The 16,430-nt window shown below is 51.3% G+C and overlaps 1 protein-coding gene across 8 annotated transcripts in view; it reads left to right on the forward strand.

Moving 5' to 3' along the window:
• The window catches only part of SLC39A11 (solute carrier family 39 member 11), a 428,283-nt gene extending 412,200 nt beyond the window's left edge, over nucleotides 1–16,083 (forward strand). For 7 of the 8 annotated variants that reach the window (XM_058705004.1, XM_058705005.1, XM_058705012.1 and 4 more), the window contains 3 exons: nucleotides 10,087–10,185; nucleotides 13,142–13,300; nucleotides 14,341–16,083. In XM_058705004.1, coding sequence (XP_058560987.1) covers nucleotides 10,087–10,185; nucleotides 13,142–13,300; nucleotides 14,341–14,419 — 337 coding nt within the window. In that variant the 3' untranslated portion in view covers nucleotides 14,420–16,083. Of the gene's footprint in view, nucleotides 1–7,839; nucleotides 7,996–10,086; nucleotides 10,186–13,141; nucleotides 13,301–14,340 lie in introns of those variants that run through there. The other variant, XM_058705010.1, reaches the window with a different exon arrangement.
• The last annotated feature ends 347 nt before the right edge of the window (nucleotides 16,084–16,430 follow it).

The raw sequence follows: 16,430 nt of genomic DNA on the forward strand, positions 1-16,430 counted from the left end.
GTGTTTCGATGCCGGGTCAGACACAGGGGAAAGAGTGAATCATTTTTCACCTATGAAAAACAAGTACATTATACAGTAAGTTAGATGGTAGAGATTTCTATCAAAAAAAGAAGGAAGAAGAGAAGAAAATTAGGTTTAAAGGGGAATGAGAGCGCTGGATGGTTTGCAATTTTAGATAAGGGGAGGAGGGAGATTTCACTGAGGAGGTGACTACCTTACAACTGCTGAATAACAAAAATAGCTCAAAGTTTGGTGGCTCAAGCCAATAAACATTAGCTCATGTTTTTTTGTGGGTTAGGAATTGGAGAGTGGCTTTGCTGAGTGGTCCCTGCTCCGTGTCCCTCTTGAGATTGCAATCAGGAAGTCAGCTGGGGCTGCTCTCATCTGAAGGCTGGACTGGGCTGGAGGACCTGCTTCCAAGATGGCAGACCAACCACATGGCTGCTGGCTGGAGGCCCCCTTGTCACATGCGTGCCTCCATGTGGCTGCTTGAGGGTCCCACGACATGGCAGCTGGCTTCCCCCAGAGCTAGTGATCAAGAGAGACAGATGAAAGCCACAAAGTCTTTTGTGACCTAAGCCTTGGAAAAGTCATATAGCCCAGTCTGGAAAGAGGTGAAGAAGTGAGCCACAGATACCCAAGGAGGAATATTCCAGTAGAAATGCCCAAAGCTGGAGACAGAGAAGGGCAGAGAGAGAAGAGCAGAGAGAAAGGCTGGACAGATAGAGTAGAAAGAGCCAGGGAAGAGGAACAGAGGAGGTCAGAGAGAAGACAAAGGGTGGGGACATGTAGGTCACGGCAAGCTAGGAGAAGGGCCTGGGTGCTGCCTCTGGGTGAACTGGGTAGCCACAGCAATTTTGAGCCGAGGAGCAGCGTAAGCAGGTGTAGTAGGTGTGGCGAGAACAGACTGGAGGGGTAGGGAGAGAAGCAAGGGGACCAGTTAGAACACTGCCACCGTAAACCACGCAGGAGATGGTGGCAGTTCCCACCTGGGTGCAGCCGTGGAGGAGGGAGGAAGTGCCTGGATCCACATAGGCTTGGAGGATAGATCCTACAGGTTTCTCTATCGGGTTATGGGTGAGGAGTGAGAGTAGCCGAGAATGACATCAAGGTTTGCGGTCTTCATTCCCTGAAGCCATCACTGGCCACTTTTTCTCCCTGCTTTCTGTGGTTTTGTATGAAGAGATGGCTTATGGGAAGGGCTTGGAACCCAGCACCGTTTGCCTTATTGCTGTGACCCGCGCTGTGTTCTTCGGTTTATCGTTCGCCCTTTGTGGGACCTTGGTTATTACTGTCTACGAAATGGAAAATAAACTACTTTTCAAGTGAAAGAAAGAATACATGTTCATAAAGGCACTTAAAGCTCTTTATTTTTTATTTTTTAATTTTTTTTAAGTTTATTTATTTTTGAGACAGAGAGAGACAGAGCATGAACGGGGGAGGGTCAGAGAGAGAGGGAGACACAGAATCAGAAGCAGGCTCCAGGCTCTGAGCCGTCAGCCCAGAGCCCGACGCGGGGCTCGAACCCATAGACTGCGAAGTCGGACGCTTAACCGACTGAGCCACCCAGGCGCCCCATTTAAAGCTCTTTAGAAGAAACTACTAAAGTGCTGGAAAATTTTTTAATGGTTTGTAATGGTATTTTTCATGCTGGAGAACAAAATGTTTTTGTGACACGCCCTCCCCTCCAATGTTGATCCTGCAGATGGAATGACTGATGCAGGCAGTGGATAAGAAAATGGGGTGAATCATAGCAGGGGGATAAACTCGGGTGTTCTAGGAAAGGCCTTACACCAAGCTTCAAACCTATGGCCCCGGGGAAGCCAGCTTCATGCCAAGTTTGCAAAGTGTTCATCACACATAACCCTCCCAGGATTCTCCAGTGGGGTCTTGTAGGGCCACCTAAACTATTCACAGAATGTCCCCAAGCAAGCATGACTAGGCTGAGCCATTGGAAGCGAAGACAGTGGCTCCTCATGGGGCCGGAGCAGGGGGAGCAGGGAGCCCGGGGTTGGAGGCTCCTGGGGTGCTCATCATGTTCTGTTTCTTCATCTGGGTGGGGAGTTCATGATGACCATCAAGTTTCTGAAAATTCATCAAGCAGAACACTTATCGTATGTGCTCTTCTCTGCATGTACATCCAGCTGCAATAAATTGTCTTTATTAAAAGGCAGTGAGTGTGGGGGGGACATCTGGGTGGCTCAGTCAGTTAAGCACCCGACTCTTGGTTTTGGCTCAGGTCATGTTCTCACGGTTCCATGAGTTTGAGCCCTGCAGCAGGCTCCACGCTAATGGTGTGGAGCCAGCTTGGGATTCTCTCTCTCCCTCTCCTTTTGCCTCTCTCTCACTCTCTCTCAAAATAAATAAGTAAGCTTAAAATAAAAAAGGCAGTGAGGAGTTTTCTTGTCCCCACCCGGGACCTGAATTCCTACCTTGAGAGCATCTACATTCTCTACTAAAATGCACTGGTCTTTTTTTTTTTTTTAATGGATTTTATTTTTATTTTTTTAGAGAGCACGAGAGGGAGAGGGTCAGAGTGAGAGAGAGAGAGAGAGAGAGAGAGAGAGAGAGAGAGAGAGAGAGAGAATCTCAAGCAGGCTCCATGCTCAGTGCAGAGCCCGACGCACGGCTCGATCGCACGACCCAGGGATCAAGACCTGAGCCAAAATCAAGAGTCGGAAGTTCAACCAGCTGAGCAGCTCAGGCGCCCCCAAATCCACTGTTTTAAAAAATCAATTACTTTAAAGGAGAACCCACCAATAAGTTGTTGCTATTGGCCACTGACACCTCCTATCAATTAGTAGGTAAGAGAAGGCATAGCTGGGCTTTGTCTGTTTGGGGACTCTATGTGATTAGAAGCACACAACATTCACGATTTGTATCTAGTTTTTCTCTTTTTTTCTCACTCAAAATTTTGCCTCTGAGATGCGTCATACTGTTGCACGTAGTTATAGGTCATTCATTCTCCTTGCTGTATGCTATTGCACGGTGTGACCGGAACGCTGTTTCTTTATTCGCTCAGTCTTTGATGGGCGTTTGCTGAGTTTTCGGTTTGGGGCTGTTACTGATAGAACCTAGTAGCCTTTTTATGAATACGTAAGCACATTACTCTTGGGTACATAGCCCCAGGTGCTTTTTAAGTCTCACGAGGCAGCCTTGCACCTGGCCTGTGCATAGAGCTGATTTATTTGCCAGGAGACATGGCAGGTGAAGATCCCCGGGGTGTCCCTGGGGCAGCGAGAGATACCCCGCCTCCCCCTCCACCCCCCCCCCCCAAATCTGGGAGGCTTCTCTGCTTTCCTGCAAAGAGAGGTGTGCAGTGGTGGCCCGAGTCACCCCTGTATGCCTCCCTGTCTTGTGGCTTGCTTCCTGGGGCTCTTCCCCGCCCTCTCTGCGAAGGTCGGCAGACTTTAAGGAAAAGGATGGGTCATCCCGGCTTTCCAGCCTGTGGCAGTAAAGCCTCCCAAAACTGTAAGAAGGGGGTGGGGAAGATCCCTTTCGTGCTAAACCAGCTCCACGGAGCGGGTAGGGCCCAGCAGCCCCGCGGGGAGCCTCCAGCCCCTACCCATCTGCAGGCTCATCAAACACCTCAGCCGGCAGCCCGAGTGGGAAGCTGGTGATGTCACCGCCGAGCCTGAACAGTCAGGCCTTTCAGGGCGGGACGATAACAATCAACACGGTGTGTGAGGGCCTGCCACGCAAGAACACACACGCTCACGGCACAGGGGAGGATCTGCAAGAGCCCGGGTGAAGCGGGGCTTGTCAGGAATAAGCTGTTCTTTCATAACCAGCAGTGCAGAGATCATAGCCTGGAGAGCAGGCTGCCCTCGCACCTGCCAACTCCCAGAGGAACCCTTGACGCTCCCTCCCACCTCCCCGGGGACCCCTCGCCTCCAACCCCAGCCCTAAATCCTCCGCGGAGCCATAATCTGCGCGTGGGGTTCCAGCAGGAATGCCCCGTCGCACAACTCCAGAAGGGTGCCGGTCACAGAGCACACGATGGGCACAGCAGGTCCACAATTGTGCGACTCCGAGGCCCCAAAGCTATTGCCTTAGGAATGCAGGAGCAGAGGCCTCATCATTGTCCAGTGTCACTTTCACCTTGAATCCCAGGAGTCTGTCCCGCCACAGCTAAGTTCCCTGAAAGACTCAACTCCACTGAACCAAGAAATTTCTCAAATAACATGGATGGGGTCGGATGTTGTCCTTTGCTTGGTCTGAGCAATGTTTTCTGACGTTCAGATACTTGCTGAGGAAGAAACCTAAGCAGTGGTTCTCAAGCAGGGACCACTCAGCCCCCGCCCCAGAAGATGTTCTGCAGAGTCTGGAGACATTTTTGGTTGTCAGGACTGGGAGGGTACGGCTGGAATCTAGTGGGAAGAGGCCGGAGATGCTGTTAAACCTCCCACCATGCCCAGGACAGACCCTACAGCAAAGAGTGACCTGGCCTAACATGTCCGTAGTGGCGAGGTCAAGAAGCCATGCCGTGGATGAGACGTTCCAACCCCGTTAACTCTGGGGGTCTCTGGTTAACACCTCTTCCATCAGGTCTGGTGTCCTTGCCTCCAGATCGCCCCAAATCGCAGATCACCACTGAGTGGGCATGCGGCATCACTTGCTTGTCTGCTGGGGACGTGAGCCCAGGTGACCATCTCTCTCCAAGATGGTGTGATGGGTCTGCGTGAGGCTCAGAGGACCCGAAGTATGTGACCACTGTCACTTCGTGGCCGGGTGACCTTGGGGATGGCCGCTCGTGCATCAGTTTCCCCATCTGCAAAATGGGGATAGGAAGGGTAGAAAACACTTAACAAGGTAGTTGAGGTTAATTGTGTTGCTACGTGTAATAAAACACCCACAACCACGCCTCCCATTTTATCACCTTCAATAAATGGCAGGGATGATTGTCATTATCTTTATTCCAGCCAGGGGACCTTAGGCTCCCGTGATGGGCATGGTAAGCGGAGATGAGACGCGAGCTGATTTCGGGGGCGGGCTGTTGCCATGGGGAATGCGCGTCCTGTGCTTAGTGCTGCTGCCCTTGCTGAAAGCTTTCCCCAAGTTCAAGGCCTGAGATAATTAAGTGGCAGGTTTGAGTGGAGACCACCAATACACGAGTTTCGAGGGAACGCCTCCAAAGGTGGGCTGGAGGCCCCTGGGGCGCAACTCCACACCTGGCCTTGGGAAGACTGGGGTGCAGCTGGGCCGGGGCACCGAGCACTCAGCACTGAGCAGACTCAGCAGACTGTGACCCTTTCTCGTGTGCAGGAACGGTACAAGATGGGTGTCTAGGACGCCAGCGCCCGCGTGCCCGCATGTGTGTGTGTGTGTGTGTGTGTAGGCTTTGAACTGGGGAAGGGTTGAGAAAAGAAGGCCTGGATGACCCTGGCCTACCACCTCACTGAGGAAGGGGGGCCCTTCCTACCATCTTTCTTCGTATGTGACCTGAGCTCTCACACGTGGCCGGCGTGCAGTGGTGGATTCTGGAGGCGCCCTTGAAAGGGGGCTCCTTGCTGGCCGTCAGTTGCTATTTCTGGCCTTGGTTCCGACCAGGAGGTCACAGAATCAAGACGGTTGAGGAGCATGAGCCCGAGAAGTTTCACGTGAGGCTGGGAAGGTCACCAGGCGCTGGGGAGCAGCAGAGCCCGAATGCCGCCTTGTTCGGGAACCTCGGGCAATTTGAACAGTAGGACCGTTCGAGGAGCCCCAGCTCTGGGCTGTGTGCTGTGATTGGCACTTCACAGCGATTGTCCACAGAAGAACCCTGAAAATGGGGCATTTATGCCCCTTTTGTGGAAAAGTGAAGGCCGAGTTTCCTATAGCTTGCGCTGGGTCACAGTGGTGCACCTGGGGGTCCCACCGGGTCTGTCAGGCAAACCTACTATCTGCCACGCCACCTCTCCGTGCCTTGGTTTCTCCCTTAACCATGAAGGTGTTGGACAAGGGACCTCCAAGGGCCTCTGCAGCCAAGTGTTCTCTGGCTTTTACTCTGGGGGCTGAGTGGGAGGAGGACGCAGGAGATGAGAAGGCAGGCCTGGGGTGGGGGGCAATGGGATCAGGCTTCTAAGAAGAAGCAGAAACAGCTGCCCACGGGGATGGCCTTTCTTCCTGTCGCTCACCTCTCAGGATTAGCGGTACCTGAAGATAAGGGCAAGGAGGGCCCTTCTGACAGCAGCCTGGACGGCCAGCATTGCACCTGACAGGCCCCGGCCCTCCTCCACTTACTCTCTCCTCCCCACCCCTGCTCTCCCCATGGATGTCCTCTCCCTGCCCTTCTCTCCCCTCCCTTGCAAATCCCAGTCAGACACAGGTGATGGGTCACCGTGGGGCTTGGCTTGACCCTGAGACAAAGGGGTGCCGTCAGGGGACAGCCTGTGGTTTCTTTTCTTAATGAGCCCTTCGTCCCCACCTCCTTCTCCCTGCCGCTAATTTGCTGCAGTCCAGATTAGTGGCGGGGTCTTTGTGCTTCCTCTGGGAAGAACCAAACACAGGACACGGCAGCCTCACGGTCTTGGGAAGGACAAGGTTTGGGTTTCTCCCCTTGCTTTTCAAATCCGTTGGGAATCTTCATAGCCCATCCTGGAAAGGAACCCTCTCATCTGGGCTTTCCCTGCCCAAAGTGGGATGAAGGGGGGATGGCCCCCCAGGCCCCGCTACCTGGAGAGGCGGCAGGAAGGGCCCAGGCTTTCACGTGGAGCCAGGGAGAGCACAGTAGGGCTGCAAGAGGAGTGAGCGTCTGGGGTTTCCTTCCTGGCAGACCGCCCTTTCCCCCCTCATTCCTGGAGCTCCATCCTGCTGATCTCGGCCCCCACGGCTAAGGCAGCTCCAAGCTTGTCCACCAAGGGACCAGCCCTGCCAGCCCGAGCCCCTGGTCCCCTTCTCCTCTTTTACCCTGGGCACCTGGGAGCCGCTCTCTTCTGTCACTGCTGTTGCTACTCCTGTCGCCCCAGCAACCCTCCACTTTGATGCTTCTGTTCTCTGTTCTTCCATTCTGAGCCCCTCCAGGATTCCCCCGTTCAGGTTTTATGCACAGGAAGCATCCAGGCTGCTGACCACCTGGTGCATTCACAAGGAGCCGCTGGTGTCCTCAGCTCCCACGTGGGGCCACCCCCGTGACGCTTCTCAGCTGAGTGTCAGGATAGCAGGAAGGGGTCTCCTGGGCCGGAGGTGGGCGTGGCGACGAGCCTCATCCTCACCCATTTTGGTGATGTCTTAGGTCACGGGTTCGCCACACTGCGGGCGCGTTCTTCAAGTCTGCGGATCTGGAGCCCGACACCATAACGATCAATCGCGGTCTCCGAGGGTGGGCCCGGGCATCGGCGTTTCGGCCAGGGCTGGGAGATCTGGATTTTTTAATTCAGTCCTGAGCTGACGCAAATGATGAAGTGGCACTACAGAGGGTGTGGAGGGGACTGAGCCCTTCCATGGGGTCCCCCCCACCTAGCTGACATCTTACAGATTCAGGGCATACAGCGGAGCAGGGAACACGGTGGGCTAGCATGTGTGTGTGTGTGTGTGTGTGTGTGTGTGTGTGTGTGTGTGTGTGTGCGCGCGCGCGCACGCGTGTGCAGAACAGAACCAAGTTGGGAAGGGATGTGTATGAAGATGGGAAGGGCAGAGACTCTGTGGTCCGACCCTTGCGGGGGGGTGAAGGGGCCCAGGAGCACTCAGGAGAGATCTGGTGATCTCCCAGCAAGGTGGTGCCCTGCTGAGGACGGCCTGGCAGGTCTCAGAGGGTGTAGCACCTGGTTGGGCTGGGAGCCCCATGTCAGAGTCAGGGCAGGGCGGAGGTGATGTGGCTTGCCAGGGATAGAAGAATGGGGTTTCTGTGCTGCTTATCAGGATGGTGGCTGCTGGACAGGATGTGGAGGAGGCTCCCACAGCCCGCCTGGCGGATGGCTGCAGTCAGTGCTGCGTCATGGTGAGGACTTTGGCCGGGCAGCCCCACCTCTGACTTGCTGGTGACACGGGGCTGGCAACTCTGGGGTTAGGCTGGGGGTAAGTCGTGTGCCTACCTGTGAACGGGGTCGGGGGGGCAGGCGATGCTGTTTCTACGTCAGACAAGGGACTCGAGATCTGGTCAGACACTTTGACCTTCCTCGTTGAGAGAAACCTTAGATTCAGGTCAAGAAAGCTGGTTGTATTCACTTATCCATTCGGGGGCGGGGAGGGGATGCTGAAAAAGTGTAGGGGGAAGAAGGGACCACCACTTTGAGGGTCTGTTTGAGAAGACAGGACAGGGGCTCATGAAATACTGGCAAGATGATATTGGCAAATGAAACCTTAAGGTTCATTTCTTCCACAGAAATATATTTTAAATGTCCCTTGCTCCTGAAGTAGGAGCTCAGGGTCAGTGTGGGCTATGACAGTGATAGCAGAAGCCTCTAGAACCCGGGGCTCTCTGCCCTGATCCAAGATCCAAGAGGTGAGAAGTGAGACTCCTATTTTTTTTAAGTCTTTCTTTCTTTCTTTCTTTCTTTCTTTCTTTCTTTCTTTCTTTCTTTCTTTCTTTCTTTCTTTCTTTCTTTCTTCTTTCTTTTTCTTTTCTTTCTTCTTTCTTTTTTCTTTCTTCTTTCTTTCTTTCTTTCTTTCTTTCTTTCTTTCTTTCTTTCTTTCTTTCTTTCTTTCTTTCTTTCTTTCTCCCTTCCTCCCTCTCTCTCTTCCTTTCTTCCTTCTTTTCTTTCTTTCTTTCTTTCTCCCTCCCTTCCTCCCTCTCTCTTCCTTTCTTCCTTCTTTTCTTTCTTTCTTTCTTTCTTTCTTTCTTTCTTTCTTTCTTTCTTTCTTTCTTTCTTTCTTTTTTCTTTCTTCTTTCTTTCTTTCTTTCTTTCTTTCTTTCTTTCTTTCTTTCTTTCTTTCTTTCTTTCTTTCTTTCTTTTTTTCTCCCTCCCTTCCTCCCTCTCTCTCTTCCTTTCTTCCTTCTTTTCTTTCTTTCTTTCTTTCTTTCTTTCTTTCTTTCTTTCTTTCTTTCTTTCTTTCTTTCTTTCTTTCTTTCTTCCTTCCTTCCTTCCTTCCTTCCTTCCTTCCTTCCTTCCTTCCTTCCTTCTTTCCTTCCTTCCTCTCTCTCTCTCTCTCTCTCTCTCTCTCTCTCTCTCTTTCTTTCTGTGGGAGAGGGCAGAGAGAATCCCAAGCAGTCTCTACCCTGTCAACACAGAGCCTGATGTGGGGCTCAAACTCACGAACTGTGAGATCATGACCTGTGCTGAAACCAAGTCAGATGCTTAGCTGACTGAGCCACCCAGGCGCCCTGAGAAGTGAGACTCTTGACCCTGATCCCAAGCCCAGCCCCCAAGGCCAGCCTTTTTTCACCCTCCGCAGATAGCAGGACAGTTTGCCCCTGAGCCTGACCAGTGACCACAGCACAGCCCCTCCCCACTGCCGCCACGTGTCCCACAGGAGCAGAGGAGAGAGGATCTCAGTGAGCACCACAGGGGCCCAAAGAAGCGTGGTGCCAGTGCCAGACCCGCAGAGAGTCAGCGCGGAAGCCAAGCCCAGGAGACCTGTGTCCCTGTTGGATTCTATTCGGCACTTCCCCGCCCCATTTCCGAGGTTGCCTCTCAGTAAAATGCGATGTATCTGTCTCCAAGCCAGAAGGGAATGGAGACCCAAAGGTACTGAGCACCTCACATGTGCTGGGAACTGTACAGGCATGAGGTCATTGGGCCACACGGCAGTCGGCCATCCTTCGTAGGAGATGTTACCATCCCCATGCAAGCCCGTCTGTGGTATTCATAAGGCTCTGAGACCTACAAAGTCAAATGATTTGCACAAAGTTATACGGCTGAGTGGCAGAGCGCAGGTCGTCCTAATGTCCAGCCAGCATGCTCTCTGTTTACTGTAGCGCCATAAAGATCCAGTGTCCCTGGGGACCGGGAGCAGCACCAAGGGGTGGACGGTCTGTATCAGCCCTTTCTCCTTGCGTCCTGCACCTGCACCTATGCCCTAACCTTGCTCTTTCCTCCACCTGGCACAGGTCTCACCTGGATCTCTGACACCAAAGGACATCGTTGGGCTTAGGCGAGGGGGTCCTGCGTGTGTGGGTGCTCAGTTCTAGACGGTTGCCTCCATGTGTCTGTCTTCTTGGTCTTTCAGGAATTTAGCCATTGGAATCGGGATCCAGAATTTCCCGGAGGGCCTCGCTGTCAGCCTCCCCCTGCGAGGGGCTGGCTTCTCCCCCTGGAGAGCCTTCTGGTAAGTGCTCCGAGAGTGTCAGCTGTCAGAGGCCAGGGTCGTGTCTGACGTAAAGTCAGAGCAGTCCTCTGTATGGGCTTCTTTCTTCAAGAACCATCTCTTCTATCCCGGAAGTGTCTCTGGAGCTTCTGGTCAAACGCCAACAGTCTGTTTGAGTCCTGAGCCCTCAAGGGTGGGAGGAAGCTCAAGAAACTCATCTCTTGACCTTCAGCCTTTACATAAACCAGCTCAAATCGCCAGGTTTCCTATTTCAAAATGTTTCCATTGTAGCTACGCCATGCCCATTCAGTGTTAGGGCTCTTTCCTCTCCAGTAGGAAGTAAACCAATGTCTACCCTAAATATCACATGCCTTTGCTGAGGCCCATCTGACCACAGCCCATCTCCAAGAGAAACACATTAGCCCCTGTCACAACCCTTGTCACTGTGAAGGCCAGGATCGTGTCCATAGGAGATGATGCCCTACTGTACTCAGACTTTGTGTTTTCATGGGCTCCAGAGGCCTTTCTAGTCTCTTCCTTAATTTTACCTTCTCAGTGGCACATAAGGTGAGTCCTCAGTTTTCAGAGGAGAGAACTGTGACCTAGAATGTCAGGTGACTGGTTTCAGTGGTGGTGACTCCAAGACCAGAAGTTTAATCTTCTGTCCCTCAACTCAGGACTCTGAGCCTCAGAATACTTCTCTGTTAAAGCAATCACTGCTCTAGAATGTATGGTGAGGGCATTTAAAAAGACTGCTAATAACAACAATTTAAAAATGCCTTCCATTTTATGGGGCCTTATGACTTACAAGTTCTTACACATACTTAAATTATCTTATTTCCCCCCTCCTGTCTCTTTCTCCATTGCCGGAGTCTATGGAATAGAGGCCTAGGTGCGGGCAGGGCATGATGGCCTTAGAGATTTGATTCAAATGTGACTTCTGGGAGCCCAGTAGCTGTGACTGTTTTTTTTTTCATATGGGAGGGGCACCCCGGACAGGAGGTGAGGGACCCTGAGCTTAAACTTTTTTTCTTCTTGCTCCAGTCTGGGCCTGACGTCCAACTCACTTTTTCCCCAAGTGGCAAAGCCAAGCCAGGAATTGTACCCACAGCACAGAGCTACAAAGTCGGCCGACCCGTGCACATGGCACAGATCAGGCAGCGGTGGCCCCTTACAGGGCCCTGCAGCGTAGACAATGTTTCCCCCATGCCCACTGTCTGCTCCTGGCCAGAGAGAAGCAGAGAAGCAGGGGGCAGGGCGGGGGTGGAGTTCACAGCCCTGTCCTGTCACTGGGGAGGCACGCTGGGCGGGGAAGTGCCCCAGTGCACTTCTGGGTTTCTTGCCCCCATTTTACAGATGGAGAGATTGAGGCTCACAGGCAGTATATCTTGCCAAGTGCCCACAGCAAGGGATAGTGGGAAAGATATCCCAGCTCCCTTGTCTAGTGGTGTCCAACCCACGTCAGGTGACTTTTGCAGGTGGTGACTTTTGCTCCGCTATGGGGGGCAGGTGCCAGCTCATCTCCGAATTCTCAGCGCTCACCTGGGCTACTGTTTTACTCAGGGCTCATATGATTTCAAGCAACAGAGACCCACTCTGACCAGCTCGAATAAAGGGAATTATTTATATTTTTTATTTTGAAAGAGAGTGTGCGTGTGCACAAGTGGAGGAGGGGCAAAGAGAGAGGGAGAGGGAGAGAATTTCAGGCAGAACCCACCACAGGGCTCGATCCCATGAACCATAAGGTCATGACCTGAGCTGAAATGAAGAGTTGGATGCTTAACCGACTGAGCCACCCAGGTGCCCCAGGGACTTAAAAAATTTTTTTTAATGTTTATTTATTTTTGAGAGAGTCAGAGACAAAGACAGAGTGCGAGCAGGGCAGGGGCAGAGAGAGAGAGGAAGACACAGAATCAGAACCAGGCTCCAGGCTCTGAGCTGTCAGCACAGAGCGTGATACGGGGCTTGAACTCACGGACCGCGAGATCATGACCTGAGCTGAAGTTGGACGCTTAATCCACTGAGCTGCCCAGGCCCGCCGCCCCCCGCCCCCCCGCTGCCAACCGAGGGATTTTTTTTTTTTTAAAGAAGAAATCTCAGCTTAATTCAGGATGGGGGTAGTGGGGACAGGCCGTCAGTATACATCTAGCCAGGTAGGTCCACATCTTCAGCAGAGATGCATGGGTGCAGCTCCTTCAGAAGGGGGCACAGTTGTGACCCAAACATACCAGGCACAACTATGCTAGGGAAGTGTCTATACCACTCCTAATCAGTGTCCTCTCGGTCAAGAGACAAGGTAGACATCAGCTGACCAATGGTTAGCAAGCACGTGGTGGATCTGTCCAATGGGTTATTGCTCAGTCGTAAAAGAAAGGAACGATATGTGTTATGACATGGATGCACCTTGAAAACATTATGTGAGATGAAATAAGCTAGTAAAAAGGACCACATATTGCTTGAGTCCATTTGTACGAAATATCCAGAATAGGCAAATGCATCGAGACAAAAAGCAGATCAGTGGTTGCCAGGAGCTGGGGGAGGGAGGGGTGGGGAGTGGCCGCTGATGGGTGTGGGGTTTCCTTTTGTGGTGATGAGAATGTTCTGGAACTAGATAGGGGTGATGGTTGCACAACCTTGTGACGATACTAAAACCACTGGACTGAACACATTAAATGGGTGTGCCATATGGTATGTGAATTATATCTCAATAATGCTGTTATGGAAGACAGACAGTGTGGAAACCTTAAAACTCTACCAGAAACCCGGGAGCGGGGGGAGCCTACTGTGTTAGAGGAGGTCAGGGAAGAAGGAGGTGGCTAAAAATGCAGTGATTTGCACTGCTGTGCGTGGATAGGACGTGGAATGAAATGCATCCGTTTTCTGGGGCTGAGTCAGCAGTCTGAGCACAGAGTGCCTGAGCGCGCTGGTGTCTGCTTGACTTTCCTCATGGTGGCACTTGTCTCTGGTCTCTCCTTAGGTACGGGCAGCTAAGTGGCATGGTGGAGCCCCTGGCAGGGGTCTTTGGTGCCTTTGCCGTGGTGCTGGCTGAGCCCCTCCTGCCCTACGCCCTGGCCTTTGCTGCTGGCGCCATGGTCTATGTGGTCATGGACGACATCATCCCCGAGGCTCAGATCAGGTTGAAGAGCATCCCCTCCCCCATTTGTGCTCGTCTGCTTCCCAAGCCCGGGGCCCGGCATACAGATCTTGCCTTTCCTCACCTGCTGCTCCTTTCTTTGCTCCCACCCCTTTCTGCCGCTTCCCGAGATCGTCCCCACTCCCTTCTCAACTGTGTTTTCCGAAACTAGAGAGAGGAGTAAGGGGCAGGTGGGTGGGGATGGCCCAGGTGACACCAGGTAATGGCATACAGACACTCTACCTCCCCACCCCCATGACACAGATGATTAGCTTTTGCATATTGTCCCTTTCTCTCCCCACCCTTCTCTTTCTCGATTTTTCTAGGGCTAGAATCTCGGGAGAGGTGAGCTCTGAGAGCCAAAGCTATCCATCCATGTTCTTATTATGTAGCCATAGGCCAGGTGTCCGGGAAGGGGGAGGGAGGGTGCTTCCTTTCTTTGTTTTATTTATTTATTTATTTATTTATTTATTTATTTATTTATTTTACATATTTATTTATTTCGAGAGAGAGAGAGAAAGAGAGGGAGAGAATCCCAAGCAAGCTCAGTGCCACCAGCACAGAGCCTGACGCAGGGCTCAGTCTCACGAACCGTGAGATCATGACCTGAGCTGAAATTAAGAGTCGGATGCTTAACCGACTGAGCCACCCAGGCACCCCTGTTTCGTTTGTTTTTTGTAGCTAGTTTAAAGGTCAGATTCAATAATATCATCAAGAATTTAATTGCCACTCTTTATCATTCGAGCATTTATTCCAGAGCCAAAAGAGGTGTCTTTGGGCAAGTTACTTCTGTATGCCTCAGTTTCCCCACCAGTAACAAGAGAATAACAATAGTACTACTGATCTTGTGTGGTCATCCTTTGGGATTACATGAGTTACTTTGCCTGGCATAAAGTAAGCCCCAGTAAATGTTACATGTCAATATTATTATCCTTACTAATCGTAGTGGTACATTTTTTATTGGAATCGGACGTCATAGAGGATGCTTGCAGCTTGGACAGTGTCCCAGAGTACATTAAGGTCTTCCTTTCCTTCCCTCCTAGTGGTAATGGGAAACTGGCATCCTGGACCTCCATCCTGGGATTTGTGGTGATGATGTCACTCGATGTCGGCCTGGGCTAGTGCTGAGATGCCTCAGAGCCCAGGAAAAGCAGCACAAGGAAACTGCAGTGGCTGGCTTCTACGGGACCACACGCCTCTTCCTTTACATTAAAACATTTTTCCTTTCTCTCCTTTTCATCTCATTATCCTGATTGACTCTGATCATAACATGACAATTTTTACTTTTCTCTTGAGAGAGATAATAGTTTTATTTAGAATGTCAAGGTGTCACGGAACTACAGATTTTTGTTTCTGGCCACTGAATAGAATCTTTCTTCGGCGGGATTACCAAGGACACACAGATCAGGGAAATCTCTGCTTTCACACCCTCAGTCTCCCTCACTGGACTCTGTGGCAGCTTGTCAAGTTCACGTAGAGGAGCAAGCTGCTAAGAGAGAAGCTTCCAAGCATTTTTTGCCTCGTGACTCAGAGCAGGATGGTCAGGACCTCTCTCGTCCATCCCTCCTGACCTCTCACCATTGATCATCTACCCGTTAGACCAGAACTGGAACATCATGGACAGAGCAACCAACTTTCCAAGGTTCAGCCAGCCTAAGGAGGAATATGACTTCCTCCTGTGTCCCCCCCCACCCCCCCCGAGGGACGTGCTGGATGGGAAGGGACACAGACAAAGGGAAGAAAATCAGTTTGTCTTTTTCTTTCTTTTCTTTTCTCCGTTTTCAAGGCAAAGATTGACACTATTGATGTTAAGGGAATTAGGGAATTCGGACAGCCACGAACACAGTGAACCCTGTAGAGGCAGAGAGCAGCTTTGCTCAGAGACCTCTGCTTTCTATGGATTCCAAGAGCAAAGTGGTTTGTCATGGTTTCCAGATCCCCTAGACATTTTGTTTTCAATACGTTTATAGCCTCCAGTTTTCTAAGAGACTCGGGGACTCCAGCAGGTGGCTGGAGCCCAAACCCTCCTGGAGTTATGGAGGGAGCCACTGAAGCTAACTTCAGTGAGAGAAAGACATTTGTAATCTGCAATACGCCCTTCCCGGTTGACCATTCCGTAACTTGTAACCTGACCCAGGAGTCTTAAACTGCCGCAGGCTTTGCTGGAGTGTGGCCAGAGAGCGCAGGATGGGAAAGGGAAGAAGGGGTGGGAAGAAAAAGAGAGATTTTCACGTCCCCCTTGTAAAGGAAATCTTGGCCAAGTCACCATTCTGAAATGACCCTAAAGAATGACTTAAAGTAGACCAGAGGCCAATCTGCCCCTTCCTGCCGAGAGCTTCTTCTCCAAGAGGGGCCACACACTGTCTGCTTCAAACAGAGCTAAAGCCTGCCGTCCTTGTTGGTCAAAGGAGCATGTGCGACCTTAAATGGGCTCTGCCAACGTGGCCGGCAGCCTGGGAACCAGGTATTCGGGCACTGTGTTGTCAATGCCTGCCCTCTGAGTTTACATGCTGAATTGCTTCCAAGGGTGAAGAGCCTGCTCTGTGAATGCTCTGAGACCCCGAAGGCCAACCTCATGCTGGGTCTATGTATGTTCTTCTGAAGCACTGATGATCAAAATTGAAGATACATTCAGAGGGTTTTGATTGGTTGAAATTAATTGGTTTGGTGGTTGGTGTATGTGTATTTTTTGATGTCTTTGTATGTAGTTCTGCATAATGCAAACTCTCTGATGGACAAGACCTCATAACTGTGATTAATATCAATAAAGGGGATATTGTTGTGGATGAGCTGTGTCCAATCCTTCTCCAAGTTGCTTCTTTCCAGGGTTGATAATGTAAGAGCTTACTAAAGTTAGTCCTCACATCTCCCCTACCTGACGTCAGCAGAAGCAAAGGAAAGAGCTCCGATGAGATGGGCCACTTAGATTCATAGTTACAAGCCACAAATCTAACTCCAGCTAATTTAGATGGGTATTTAACGGAAGGCTGTTGGGAGCTCTCAAGATCCATAGGAGAAACCATCTCGAAAATGGGTTGGATCCAAGAAGTCTAGAGGTCTGGGACCACGACCCAATCGCATCTCAAAAACAGCTTGGTTTGGGTGCCATGACCCCTGGATACTGAAAACTGCT

This window comes from Neofelis nebulosa, chromosome 16 (assembly GCF_028018385.1).
Source record: "Neofelis nebulosa isolate mNeoNeb1 chromosome 16, mNeoNeb1.pri, whole genome shotgun sequence".
In the NCBI taxonomy this organism is placed as follows: Eukaryota; Metazoa; Chordata; class Mammalia; order Carnivora; family Felidae; genus Neofelis; species Neofelis nebulosa.